The 14,259-nt window shown below is 38.1% G+C and overlaps 1 protein-coding gene across 8 annotated transcripts in view; it reads left to right on the forward strand.

Annotated features, from left to right (window-relative positions):
- The window catches only part of YAP1 (Yes1 associated transcriptional regulator), a 113,868-nt gene extending 100,105 nt beyond the window's left edge, over positions 1 to 13,763 (forward strand). For all 8 annotated transcript variants that reach the window (XM_047751941.1, XM_047751945.1, XM_047751943.1 and 5 more), the window contains 3 exons: positions 4,701 to 4,831; positions 8,788 to 8,900; positions 10,697 to 13,763. In XM_047751941.1, coding sequence (XP_047607897.1) covers positions 4,701 to 4,831; positions 8,788 to 8,900; positions 10,697 to 10,935 — 483 coding nt within the window. In that variant the 3' untranslated portion in view covers positions 10,936 to 13,763. The remainder of the gene's footprint in view (positions 1 to 4,700; positions 4,832 to 8,787; positions 8,901 to 10,696) is intronic.
- Positions 13,764 to 14,259: the final 496 nt, after the last annotated feature.

The raw sequence follows: 14,259 nt of genomic DNA on the forward strand, positions 1-14,259 counted from the left end.
CATAGTTCATTCTTTTTATTGCCAACTAGTATTCTATCATACAAGTAAATATACTACAATTATTAAATCTGTTCACCTGTTGATAGACATTTTGGCTTGTGTCTAAATTTTGACTTTGTGGGGACATATGCTTCCATTTCTCTTGGATACGCTTAAGAATTTAATAACCTAAAAACATTCCAAATGTTTCCAGACTACTAACTTCTAGTGCCTTACTCCTTATATTTCTCAATGATAAGAACCAAAGCATTGATTTTATATGAGGCCAAAATACTTTACTACCAGATACGTATTATCTTAAATTATCTTTTTTTACCCTATGGGAAATGATACTGCTATTTAAATAAGAAGAGGGAAATATAAAAAGGATCAATGGCTCATGGCTGGTTCCTGAGTCCATAAAAGTCCCCTGTGTGAAACAGGCAAATCATGGTTTCCTTTCTAAACTGTCCTGGAAAGTTCCCTCCAGACCAAGCTGGGACCATCAGTTTTACTTATAGTGGAGATAGCTCTGACTGCATATGTGTCCCAGATTAGCTAAGATTTACAAGCTCAATGGGAAAAGCCACCACATTTTTGTATTATTACAGAAGAAAATGAGCTAAAAATACTTGCTTCCTTCAGAAAAAGTTAAATTCTCTTAAAGAACTATTTGACCTTTGAAATACAGCAGCATGATTAAATTTTGGCTGAATTTCCTATAACTTGCTTACTTCTCCATTTTTGAAAGTCTGTCAGACTATTCATTCTGACTACCTTTGGGAAAAGAGAAGCTTAACGAATTTGTATTTTTAGCTCAGTATTCTAATTTTAGGCATTTGTTCAGGGTAAAAAAACTCCTTGGAAATAGACATAACTTTCAACATGAAATATTTCAACTGAAATCCGTCTTTGTAGACAGTCCAATTATGTCCCAAGGCTAATTTTTGAAACAACTCTGCCAGATTTATAAAGTTACAAAATGTTCGCGTTCATCCAAAATGTGTTTTGATAAAATTACTTTATTACAATAGAATGGGTTTATTCTACATAGGTATGTATAGCTATATATAGGCATTATTTTTAAATATATATGAGAAAGTTTATGTGCTATTTTTATTTAAAAATTCAGATTATGTAATTTCCATATTTATCCATTATTAAAATAATTATTTTTCGCTAAAGTCACTGGCAAAAGGTATGTACATTTCTGAAACAAATTTTCAATATTTCACTTCTGAAATTACTAATTTTATGCAGTATATTCACTTTCACATTTACAATCCTTGGCTCAAAATACAAGGAATTATAAAACTTACATTGAAAATCCATGATTTAACTATTCCTCTCTGGCAGCAGGACAGCTTAGGAAGGAACTCTCTCAGTTAGTTCTGACTCCAAAAAATAAAAAAATAATGATTTGGGGAGAGGGATGCCAATTCAACTTCAATTACTTAAAGCAATGTTGTCTTTAGAAAATCCTTAACTATGTAAGAATGTGCCCATTTTTAGATAATATGTGTAAGTTGTTGCATATCACTTATATATCAGTAAAACTTCAAAAATTACATAAGGCATCTAATTAACATTGGATGGTTGGTTTTCGGATTTTTGTTTTTCTTCCAACTAGAAGTTTCAGAACTGAGCTAAATATTCATACCTGGTATGTGGGTTCTGTAATGTATGTGTATATCATTTGTATCATTGGCCTTATCACATTACATATGTTTTCATACCTGACTCTTCACTATTTGATTGATAATGCTAATACCATCCTGCCACCACCAGCAGTAAATAAAGTGGCTTTTTTTCCCCCTTGATCCTTTCAGTTTCAGTTAAGCAAATCCCTCGGTTAGTTACTCTTTACTTGTGGCTCAAATGTGGATTTTATGAGAAGTATATTTCCATAGCCCGTCGGGGGGTTGGCTGTCTTCTTAAACAACTTGGAATGATTTGCTGCCCTTTTTTTTTTCTCTTCCTTTTTTGGTGCTGTACTCATATCATGTAGAAGTTCCCAGGCCAGGGATGGAACCTGAGCCACAGCAGTAGCAATGCCTGGATTCTTAACCTACTGAGCCACCAGGGAACTCCTGGTTTGCCTTCTTATTCACATCCCTAAATTACCTTTGTTCATAAATATGGATAGTTGGTTCAATAAATAATAAGAAAGAAAAGTGTTCTAGTCAAGAGAAGTGTATGGAAAGACGTGGTGCCAAGAGAGAACATGTCAGATTACAGACCTGCAGTGAATGCACCGTCACTGTTTGAAAGTCACTTCTCGCTTTGTAAGATGAAAGTGCAGGGCATCAAAGACAGAAGATACAGAGAAAACAAGCAAAATGGATCCCCAGAAGCTACTAGGAGTGTGGGTTGGCCTAGAATAGGAGGAGGAGGGAGGAAATCCATTTTCTGAGATTGGAAAGAAAAGTAAAGGTGAGTATGAATGAAGATGGCTTTGGGGGAACTGAAAGGGATGGTAGGAGGATCCAGAAAACTACAGATTGTGTTTGAATGAGAGCGAGATGGAAGAGGGCTTGAGTGATGGGGGCTTGAGAGAATGCCAGATCTGTAGTAGTAACCATGAGAATGTGACCAAGAACACATGTGACCCTGCCCCCCCCCAAAAAAAAACCCCAAAATAAAAAAATGAAAACAATGAGTGGTACTGAGGGCCCAGCCAAGGCCAAAGACTATAATTTTGTAAGTCTGGATAGTTGTATGATTTTTCTGTAGCATTTCTTAGCAGTCTCAGTATAGAAATGAAGCAAGCATATTTTTAGTATTGATTCATGGTTGGAATTTTCTGTGTTGAAATAAAATTATGTGAGTTTTCTGCTGGCTGAGTGGTTAAGGATTCAAATGTTGTCACTGCTGTGGCTGGGATTCAATCCCTGGCCAGGAACTTTTGCAGGCCATGGGCATGGCCAAAAAAAGAAAGAAAATTGTGCATATCAGCAATCTGAAAGGTACTCATGTATGTTTAAAATGATCAGCCCTGAATTCAAGCTTGTAGGGACGGAGAGCCAATAGGCTAGAATAGTAGGAGGTAGAAGGAACTGAGAGAAAAGAAAAAAATACAGTCCCAGAAAGTAGAATTGAGTACCTGTGAGATTTCTGGGGATCGCATTTCTAAACCAACTCCAGGGTATGAACGAAGGAGTGACTGATTGCAATGCAATGGTGAAGTGGTCCGTATCCTTGCAGTTTAGAAATCTGGAATTTCAGTGGTAGATTCCTGTACAGATTTTTGTGCATGGGTTTTGACCATTCCCGAGTAGTGGATGAAGTTGCCACGAAGTAAAACACTGATCATTGTCCCAAATGTGAGTGAAGATTGAAGAGGTTGGTTTGGTTTTGAACAGCAGGGTCTTGGCTATAAAAGTGGGTAATTGAGGCGGGGGGGTGGGGGTGGGGGTGTGATTGGAATCCGGAAGGTCAAGAAGCTGTCATGTTGAGCGAATCGTCTACCTAATGTATAAATACTAAGATACATTAGCGTGTCTTAAAACGCATATAATATTGAAATAGTAATGAGCATAAATGGTATTTTAAGATATTTGTAACAACTACAGCATGAAAAATCAAAGGTACAGTAAATACTAGTTTGTCGTCTATGTTCATAACTGAAGAAAATGCTAAATTTCAGTTAGAGGTTAGTGAAATAAAGATGTAATGTTTTTCTCCATCCAAGTTCACAGACCCTCTCCATTCTGTCATGATCGTCTGGTTAAGAAATCCACTTAAATAGATCCAGAAGGGTAAAGCTGAGTAAAAAGAAGTGCTTGGTGCATAGTCTAGAGGTGGTGGTGCAGAGCGCAGAGAATACTTCCTCTGCCTCTGGGCGCAGGGGTGACCATGGGAGAGAGGGTCCTAGAGGTGGTGGCTGTGTGCCGCAGTGAATAGGCTTGGCTCAGGAAGGCTGCAGGGCATGGGGCAGTGTCCTCTGTGATCCTCAGGGAAGGTAACAGTGAATGGATGAAAAGGTGAGAAAAAGAACAGGGTAGTAATGAAAGGTGTAGGGGTTGGCCAGAGTGAGGTGAACTAGCCTTGAAGCCCCAGGCGGATAGAAAGTCAAGGCCTGGAGCATTGGGAAGCATGTTGAGACAGGCCTTCTGGAACCATCAGAGTAGTTAGTAATGGCCCATAGCTTTTGCTTAGTTTCCAGGGAGAATCCTGCTGAGAAGTTGCTGGATACCCCTGAAGATAGCTCAAGATAGAAAAACCTGAAGGCAAAATGAGTCACTCAATAGTGAAGTGTAAAGCAATGCAGGGGGGCAGGAGGGGATATTGCTGTCTTGGTAAATCATCAAGTTTTGTTCTTCTGACTTTATTTTTATTACTGGTGCCAAACACACAAAACCATATAAGGGTTGGTGAGTAAAAATAAACTTTAAGAAAAATTATTTTTTTAAAGACCAGACTTGTCATCCTGTCCCAAAGAAGGGACTTAGGAGTGTGTGCCAGAATAAGGAAAATTACAAAAGGGAACTAAGCAGTTAAGTAAATATGTTTTGGGGTTAATAAAACTAGATAAACTTTCAGTTTATAAATGTTCAGTCACTTGAAGTGAGTAGAAGAACTCGGTCTTTCTGCCTGGAAAACTCATTAATTTTTAGATGTTAATGCTTCAGCTTTCTATGTACATGGTTATTACTTTAAACCTAACAATAAGTTTGTTAACTTGTAGATTGATTCTATTTGTTTGTTTCGATTTCTTCTAGGAATTAGCTCTCCGTAGCCAATTACCAACACTGGAGCAGGATGGCGGGACTCAAAATCCAGTTTCTTCTCCTGGGATGTCTCAGGAATTAAGAACAATGACGACCAATAGCTCAGATCCCTTTCTTAACAGGTTAGTGAGAGTTGCTACTGGCCAACATCTGAAAAAGATCATAGCTTTAAAATGATTCTCCTTAGTACTTGTAATGAGCTGGTTGAACATTTGTGTGGGCCAAGAACCATAGCTGTAAATGAATCTCTCCATAAATGGCTAGTACAATAAAACTCAAGGATGAAAAGACGGCTCCTGTGAGAGGAAATGAGCTGTTCAGACTTGTAGAGGGGATACTTATTCAAAGTCACGTGTTTGCTTGTGCCTATACTGTTGACTAACAGTTACGTACAGAATCATGAAGGAACATGTGAATGCCTTTCTATGAAAGCAAATGAACTGCATCTTAAACCTACTTAGGTTTAGCCTTGTAAGGATCATTGGAAGGACTTTTCCACACAGAACTGTTAAACCTGAGAGGCAGAACTGTAAGGCCTCATGTTCTGAAAAGGGCTGTAGTTCAAGGAGACAGAAGTAAGGTTGTGTCTCTTTCAAAAATGCATTACTATTAAAGAGTATTTGAAAATAACAGTTTATTTTAACAGATGCCTTTTAGTGAGTTACCACAAATCTTGGGTTTCAGGCACATTGCAAAGATGTTATTATGTGAGTGCTATGTTAAAAGCTGCATGCTGAGACAGATCATAGTCTTTGCCTAGAAAGCCATTTAAAATTAAGATTTGACTACAGTTCTTTTCTTCTAGGCTATAATATATTTATTGAGTTTCAGTTTTTGAAAATATGGAAAGAATGCTTTCTCATTTTTGTGCTTTTGATTTTTTAACCAACTTTAAACAGTGTACTTTTTAAAATGTTTAAAGGTAATTTTGGTATAGAAAGGATATTTGCTGCTCTTTTATTAATTCTCACCAATTAAATTGAAAGTGCCCTGATCCTTTAAAAAAAAAAAAAAAAAATCTTGTTGTACCAAAATATTTAGTACAATAAAATTTCTCATTGTTTGCCCGGTCTTAAGACCTAGTGCTTGTGTCCTAATTGATAGCTTTGGTTTTGAAGGCCATCTAAAATGTGTTTTAAGTTTGTATTTATTCTTCTGGTACATGCAGTTTAAAGTTCTGCCAAAAATTGAGTGTATCAGAGTTCCCATCATGACTTAGTGGAAAACAAATCCGACTAGGAACCATGAGGTTGCGGGTTCGATCCCTGGCCTCGCTCAGTGGGTTAAGGATCCGGTGTTGCAGTGAGCAGTGGTGTAGGTCACAGATATGGCTCGGATCTGGTGTGGCTGTGGCTGTGGCGTAGACTGGCAGCTGTAGCTCTGATTAGACCCCTAGCCTGGGAACCTCCATAGGCTGTGAGGGTGGCCTTAAAAAGCAAAAAAAAAAAAAAAATCAAGTATATTTATACAAGATTTTAGTTCTGAGTTTCAACTGAAGTTAATTAGGAAAGGGCACAGCCACAGAACTTTTGTTTTTTTCACAGGGGAAATTTCAGATCAATGCAATTCCAGTACTCAACTCATTTAAGGCCTGCATTGATCCAGGGATAAAATAAGACCATTTAAAAAATGGATAGGTTGTATATCCTCCTGATAGTTATTTGTGCAGATTCTTTTTTTTTTTTTTTTTTTTTTTTGGTAAGGGAGTTCCTATTGTGGCACAGCAGAAATGAATCCTACTAGTATCCATGAGGATGCAGGTTTGATCCCTGGCCTCGCTCAGGGGGTCAGGGATTGGTGTTGCTGTGAGCTGTAGTATAGGCCTACAGCTGCAGCACCAGTTCCACCCTTAGCCTGGGAACTTCCATATGCCACCAATGTGGCCCTAAAAAGCAAAAAAAAAAAAAAAAAACAACAAAAAAACAAAAAACTTTTGGTAATTGCTGAGCTGCAGTTTAAGATTCTCTTTTCTGGTAAAGATTACAGAGTGAAACATCACTACTGTTCTCAGTCTCAGGGCAAAATCCTATGTCCACTCTCTGTTGTACCCTAGTTTCTAAAACACGCATCTGACTATAGCATTCCCCTTTTCAGAAACTCTTGCTGGGTTCCCATTGCCCATTATTGAATTCGTCCATACTCCTTAAGCTCTAAACACTTGTCCTCCTGACTTGCCACGGAGTTGACTTTTGGTGATAGTGGAACATCCTCTCCTTTTCCTTTGACTCTGAGACCTCAAAGCCAGCTCTGACGTTCCCCACTGTGAAACCTTCCCCCGTATGTTTCAGGCTTTCTCCTCTTTGTTCTGAAAGCACTTTGCTCACATAGCCCTTGTATATGATTCATAAATGTATTTGTTCACCTTCACCCCAGGGAAGTTATGAACCTCTCAGAGGGGAGCATCATTTGTAGGTGTTTGTTGTTGTTAACCTCTGTATCCTTACAGCCTGGTCTAATGCCTGTCACATAGTAGCAGATGCTCAGTGAATGTTTATTGAGGAGGGGGATGCACTGCAGGCTGTAGGGTCCTGCAGGGAGCAGTTCCTAATCAGGGAAATGGCCCTCTGAACTCTGTCCTCAGGAATGCCCATGTGCTTCCCCTGAGGCTTGGAAAGAACTGAGGACTTTGTAAATTCAGCTATTCTGTAACAGAGTCTTGGGTATCTTGATGCTTACCGGTGCTTAGCAGTGGAAATAGAGTGATGACTAGGACCAGGCCCTTGTCCCAGATCAGGACAAGCAAAATAAAAACAAACCACATCCTGAGACCTTCTCCGAAGTAGCTGCATTGTATACAAATGGTCTCAGAGGCAAATTTGTGTTTTCTTGGAACTGTGTGAGGCTTTTGAATCTTGCCAAAATCTGACACAGAAGCATTAGAGTCAACTCGTGGTTGCAATATACAGAGTGAAGGAAAGGGAGAACAAGGCAAGTACATTGAGTAATTTAGGAAAGAAATTTGGGAGACTGAGCCTTCAACCTTTAGCAACTGTTAAAGCTGTTTTTAAAGCTTAGTTATTTTTTTGTTTAACTTTGTGTAAGCTAAACACAAAATGTCTGTTTTAATGTCTAAGCTTTGGGGAAAGTTAAAGCTCACGTTGTGGTCGGAGACCATTAAGAATAATAATTGCCTTTATTTAAACACTTTGCCATAAGATTTTCCAGAATTAGTAGAACCCCCAATTTTACATTTGATGCCACCTGGTATATATGTGCTACTAGCTTAGAAAAGTGTTCTATTCATGAGTGTCCTGAGGATATTTACCATAGTTGTGTGTATAACTTTTTATTTAGCCTGAAGTAAAAAATCCATCTTGGCTCTTACCTGTTTTTCTCAAGGTATATGCCTTGGGTTTTTTTTGTTTGTTTGTTTGTTTGTTTTATCTTTGTTTTTAATCTTTCCTTCAGCTGGAACTCTCAGGACTCGTGTCTTAAGTTACGAGGTTTGTTTGGGGGTCCCGACTTCAGCAGAAGCCAGGATATCAAGATCAGGAGTTCTTATCTGCAGCAACTCATCTATTGTGGCCCAATTCAAAACTGAATTCTGGGTCTTTATTTTGGGTTGATTTTTTTTCCAGCTTAAACTCTGCATGAGAGCTAGGAATTTAGCATGAGTCTAGTGCAGACCTGTCTCACCACCCACCTGGAGGTTGTGTTTTGACCTATGCCTGTGACTTCCAGCACTGAGGAGTAGAGATCTTGAAACAGATGAGCTATATGGAGCCCCCAGATTCAGGTGCTATTAGAGAGAAAATGCTTACATCGAGATTTTTCTGTCGGGTAGGAAAAAAACTGACCATATGTTTCTTTTCCCTTATTGTCACCAAGCCTAGAACCTCAGGGGAAGTCTTGACCCTTAAAGTTGCCAGCCTCGATGAGAATTAACTTGTCTATTTCCCTTCATAGCACAAGGGCTTTGTATGAATCCTAAAGGAGGGTGCTTGTTTCAGACGCTGCAGGGCAAGAATCTTCACTGATCCTCTCTGAGAATCATGTTGGGACTCAGCAGGTGTTTATTTTTAGTTTGAAGTAATTTTTTAAGTTTCTTGTGTTGGTCTTTAACTCTCATTCTTTGTAGTGGCACCTACCATTCTCGAGATGAGAGCACAGACAGCGGACTAAGCATGAGCAGCTACAGTGTCCCTCGAACCCCAGATGACTTCTTGAACAGTGTTGATGAAATGGATACAGGTAAGTGTTTTTATTCCTCTTGGTAATCTAGCCTAAGTCAGGTATCATCATTTTATCGCCAGGTCTAATAAACTATTGTGAGCAAAGATTATTTAAAAAACAAATTAGGAGTTCCTTTGTGGTGCAGCTGGTTAAAGATCTGGCATTGTCGTTGTTGTGGCACAAGCGTGATCCAAAAAAAGGAAAACCAACTAAGGTCCTATAAACTTTAATTCAAACTGAGCCTGCTTTGTTTTATGGCAATTTATAATTTATCTTTTCCCAGTCCTGAGTTTGGTGTTAGTAGATGCAAACTATTATATTTAGAATGGATAATCAATGAGTCCCACTGTATATAGCACAGGGAACTATATATATATATATATATATATATATATATATCCAGTCTCTTTTGATAGGACATAATGAAATACTGAGTTAATTTTAAAACTGAGTTAGCAAGGTAGTTGAGGATTTGTTTCTCCTTTTTTCTTTTTTTTTTTTTTTTTTGTCTTTTAGGGTCGCACCTGCAACACATGGAGGTTCCCAGGCTAGGGCTCTAATCTGAGCTACAGCTGCTGGCCTACACCACAGCCACAGCAATGCTGGATCCGAGTGGAGTCTGCGACCTACACCACAGCTCACTGCAATGCAGGATCCTTAACCCTCTGAGCGAGGCCAGGGATCAAACCTGCATCCTCATGGACGCTAATAAGATTTGTTTCTGCTGAGCCAGGACAGGAACTCTGAGGATTTGTTTCCTTAATTTTAGAGAGAGATCTCTGTGTGATTCATATGTCTCTTTCTATATGTGATTCATTATTTGTGTTCCTCTTTTTTGTAAGGGTCTTTGGTCCAGCTTAGGAATTAGGGGCCCAGGAAGCTAGGGAAGGCTAGGTGGTGGGGCTCATCTACTTTATTGTTAGAATAGTTGCAGGGGTCTTTTAGGATCCTCACGGGGTTATTACTCAAGTAACCCTTTCTCCTGTGGCTTAGCTGGTGACCCTGGACTTGGTAGCTATCAGAGGGCATGAATTGGCAGTGAAATGAAGCAGTTAATCAGCTAACTAGTTCCTTAGCTGACAGCTTCTGAAAAAAGTGTTTGGCAAGTCTTTTGTGCCTTGTGCTCATCCAGCTCTTTGCTCTGATGAATCCACACCACCCTCTCTTCATCTAAATATTATATCATCCTTAGGAGTCAAACCCAGTTCATTCGTAACACCTTTCCTTACTCCTCAGTCCTCCATTAACCTGTCTCTCTAATCCTTTGAACACTTAATGGTTTGTATTTGTTTTTCTGAAAGCACATTTCATCGAAATGCTTAGGAATGTTTTAACATTGTCATGGCCAGGTAAGTATGACCTAGAAGCAAAGCTAGGAAGATTGATTTATCCAAGGACTGCTGGGAGGCCTGTTTTTACTATTACAGATGTGAGTCTCCCAAGAGTAGAGTAAGAGTTTTATCCAGCCCTTTAATTGTATTCTGTTCCCTGGTGTGTACTTAAGAGAAAGATGAGTCTGTACCATTCATTTTCATATTTTCTCTTATTATGGCGGTGCATATCTGGAAGAGGGCCAAGTACTGATGCTGTTGTCTCATACTTATTCTTCCTTTCTTGCTGTATGTAATTTATCAAGGGATTTTTTTTTCATGACCCCCTTCAGTGCTCAGCACATTGTAGTAAGTAATCAAGCTGTTGGTTCAATGTCTGAAGCTGAAACAAAAGCAAATGTGCATTGTTATACTCAGCTGATACAGCTCTGATGTTAGCTTTTCAGAAAGGACCTATTCTCTCTTTCTCTGTGTTCCAATTAGGTGACACTATCAACCAAAGCACCCTACCTTCACAGCAGAACCGTTTCCCAGACTATCTTGAAGCCATTCCTGGGACAAATGTGGACCTTGGAACACTGGAGGGAGATGGAATGAACATAGAAGGAGAGGAGTTGATGCCAAGTCTGCAAGAAGCTTTGAGTTCTGACATCCTTAATGACATGGAGTCTGTTTTGGCTGCCACCAAGCTAGATAAAGAAAGCTTTCTTACATGGTTATAGAGCCCTCAGGTAGACTGCATTCTAAATCTGTGAAGGAGCTAAGGCGATTCAGACATACACCTGAAATTTCCAAATAAGCCAGTTGCGACCTTCTGGCCAATACAGAAAAAGATGAACAAACGTCCAGCAAGATTCTTTCATCCACTATTTTGCTCTTCCTTGTCCATTGCTGCTGTTAATATGTTGCTGACCTCTTCCATAGTTGGCTCTAAAGAATCAAAAAAACTTTTTTTGTTTCTTTTGCTATTATAACTACTGTTTGTTTTGGGGGCTGGGGGAAGTGAGCCTGTTTGGATGATGGATGCCATTCCTTTTGCCCATTTAGACGTTCACCGATCATTTTAACTCGATACTCAGACTTGGAAGTCAAATGCTTCATGTCACAGCATTTAGTTTGTTCAAGCAATTGTTTTCTTCAGCTGCCTTTAGCCAGTGGAAAAACATGACTTACTGGTCTGACAAGCCAAAAATGTTGTATCTGATATTAAGTACTTATGCTGATTTGGAGAGATTGCTGAAACCAAGGCTGAAGACTGTTTTACTTTCAGTGGTTTTTTTCCCTCCTAGTGCTATCATTAGTCACATAGTGACCTTGATTTTATTTTAGGAGCTTTTAAGGCTTGAGACAATTTCCATAGAAATATATTAATTATTGCCACATACTCTAGTGTAGGTTTGATGAGTTTTACTGTGGGTATTTTTTTGTTTAGGTTGATTGGGGGGTTGGGGGTTTTGTTCATTTGTTTTTGTTTTTCCAGAACATAGGCAAATTACCATAGTAGTAAATCTGTTTATAGTTGTAGTTTGGGGAGTTACTGTAGTACTTTGGTAAATCTACATTTCCGGTTATTTCTGGTTTTTTGGGGTTTTTTTTGTTTTTTGTTTTTTTACCATCTTATTTAAATCTTGATTATCTGCTCTCTCTATATGTATAACCACACACACTTATAATGTTTATGGTAGTGTGATAGCAGAATGTATTTTTTTTTAAGTTTTCCCATCTTTCCAATTTATTTTAAAATGGTAGCTTTGTGAATGTATGCATTTAGAATACATGACCTAGTAGTTTATATTTCACAGATAGTTTAAATCTGGTTGGGGCAGTCTGCAGATGTTTGTAGTAGTTTAGTGTTCTAGAAAGGGCTGTAGTTATTAGTAGTGCCCAGAGGAAGGAGATCTGTATGTCCTCTGGGCACAGAGTGGATATTTGATGAATTTGAAAGAAGCAAACAAGAAATGGCTTTATTATCCCCTGGTTACTCTCTCAGACTAATACTAAGTCTTGATGGGAAATCACTGAGTTAGGTTCATAATGTACATGACAGAAGTAAGCTTTATATAGTGGTTTACCTTCCTTTAGCTTTAAAAGTTTACCTTCACCTTAGTTTTGGACATAAATTCTAGTCTTTAGTTCTCATTTGTAATGAACACATTAAAGACTACATTGAAATATTGCCTACAAGACTGTTCCTACTTAAAAGACTTGCTCCTACTTCTATATGCTGAGAATTTTTGACCCTGAATAGTATGTAGTATACCGTAAGGTCATGAGTTAGCTGGTAAAGTGCTCAGATTAATGTATATTGGTAGTTGAATTTAGCAAAGAAATAGATAATCATGATTATACTTTTATTTTTACTGGAAGAGATATTAACTAGAGTATGTGTCTACAGGAGTAATAATGGTTTCCAAAGAGTATTTTAAAGGAACAAAATGAGCATGAATCAACTCTTCAGTATAAGCTACGAAGTAATATTTGATTGTGAATTATAGTGGCATCCACTAGCACCTCTATGATTAAGGGTCTTTCAATGTTTCTAGAATAATCCCTTATTTTCAAGGGTTTATAAGACATAAAATCTCTTGGTGGCCAAAACTGATATGAAAAGCCTCAGCTTGGAAGATAGGTGGATTTTTTATTTTTTTCCTTTCTAATTAAAAATCTAAGTATTTTGACCCTTCAATTTAGAGGAGTGCTAAAGTTGGATAAGAAGGTTTAAAAGTTGGGTAAGAGGGTTTATATTAAATACTTTCAGTGCTCAAAATGCAATCACTGTGTTGTATATAATGATTCATTGGTTGATCTTTCATAATAATTGACTCTAAGGCTATAAGAAAGCAGCAGAAAGATTAAATCTTGAATGAGGTCTGAGGGAAAACGGCCACTGCAGATGTATTGATTTTTTAGAGGAATAATGAAATTTTGCCTAGAATGCACACTTGATTTTATGGACGATATAGCATGTTGGGTTTTTTTATGTGCAGAAGATCAAAGCTACTTGAAAGGATGGCCTACAATTTGCCATTAAGCCACAAATGAAGATCGCATCTCATATCTCAGCAGAGTAGCTGTAGATTAGGGAAGAGGGTGGGAAGATAGGAGGGGGGTTGTGACGATTTAGTGAGACCTTGATAGAGAACTTTATAAGCTTCTTTTTCTTCAATAAAGTCTGGCATCTTGTTGTCATTAAAGGCAGTTGTTCCTAGAGTTTCAATCTCTTAAGTACACCCACAAAACAAAAATACGGAATTCTTAATTTCCCTTCGACTTTAATTTGCCTGGTTATACCTCAGTGTTGTAGCAGCACCGTGGTACTGACAGACATGGTGCTTTGATCTTATCGTAGCTTCTGTACTGACCTGAAGGAGACCTGAGTCCTTTCTGAGTTTGAATCACAGCCCTGATGTGGTCTTTCTTGTTTTATGTCCTTGTTCCTAATGTAAAAGTACTTAACTGCTTCTTGGTTGTATTGGGTGGCACTGGGATAAGATTTTAACTGGGGATTCTTGAATTGCTTTACAATAAACCAATTTATAATCTTTAAATTATCAGCTTATCACATTTGTGTTCTTTTTAGTTAGGGCTTCTTAGATCTCCTTATGGTTGATGGAGCACATTGATTTGATGTTTCAGATTTTCTAGAGCACTGTTTGTTGTAATAACTTTTTCTAAATATAGTGCCTTTTTTAGAAAAGAAAAAAGGAACATAAGGAAGTGACTTTCATACAAATAATGTTGCTGTTTGAAGTATTCATACTAAATAAAATTCTGTATGGAACTTTGGCAGAAACACTATAAAAAAAAAACTAATTGTGTAATTGATAATTCATACCAGTCAGTGTTGAAACTCAGTGCAGAAGTGGGAGGCAATATTCAGTGATTACCAGTTTCACAGCTACACATCTGAGAAATGAGCACTCAGATGAATTTTATCTTCCCATGAGCACGTTTTTGTAAGAATTGTGGGTGTGCCTATCTTGACAGTTGTTTTCTGTATCTGGAAAGAGTATTCTCCACATTTTAAATGTTTTATATTAGAGAAT

The sequence above is a fragment of the Phacochoerus africanus genome, chromosome 11 (genome assembly GCF_016906955.1).
Source record: "Phacochoerus africanus isolate WHEZ1 chromosome 11, ROS_Pafr_v1, whole genome shotgun sequence".
NCBI lineage: Eukaryota > Metazoa > Chordata > Mammalia > Artiodactyla > Suidae > Phacochoerus > Phacochoerus africanus.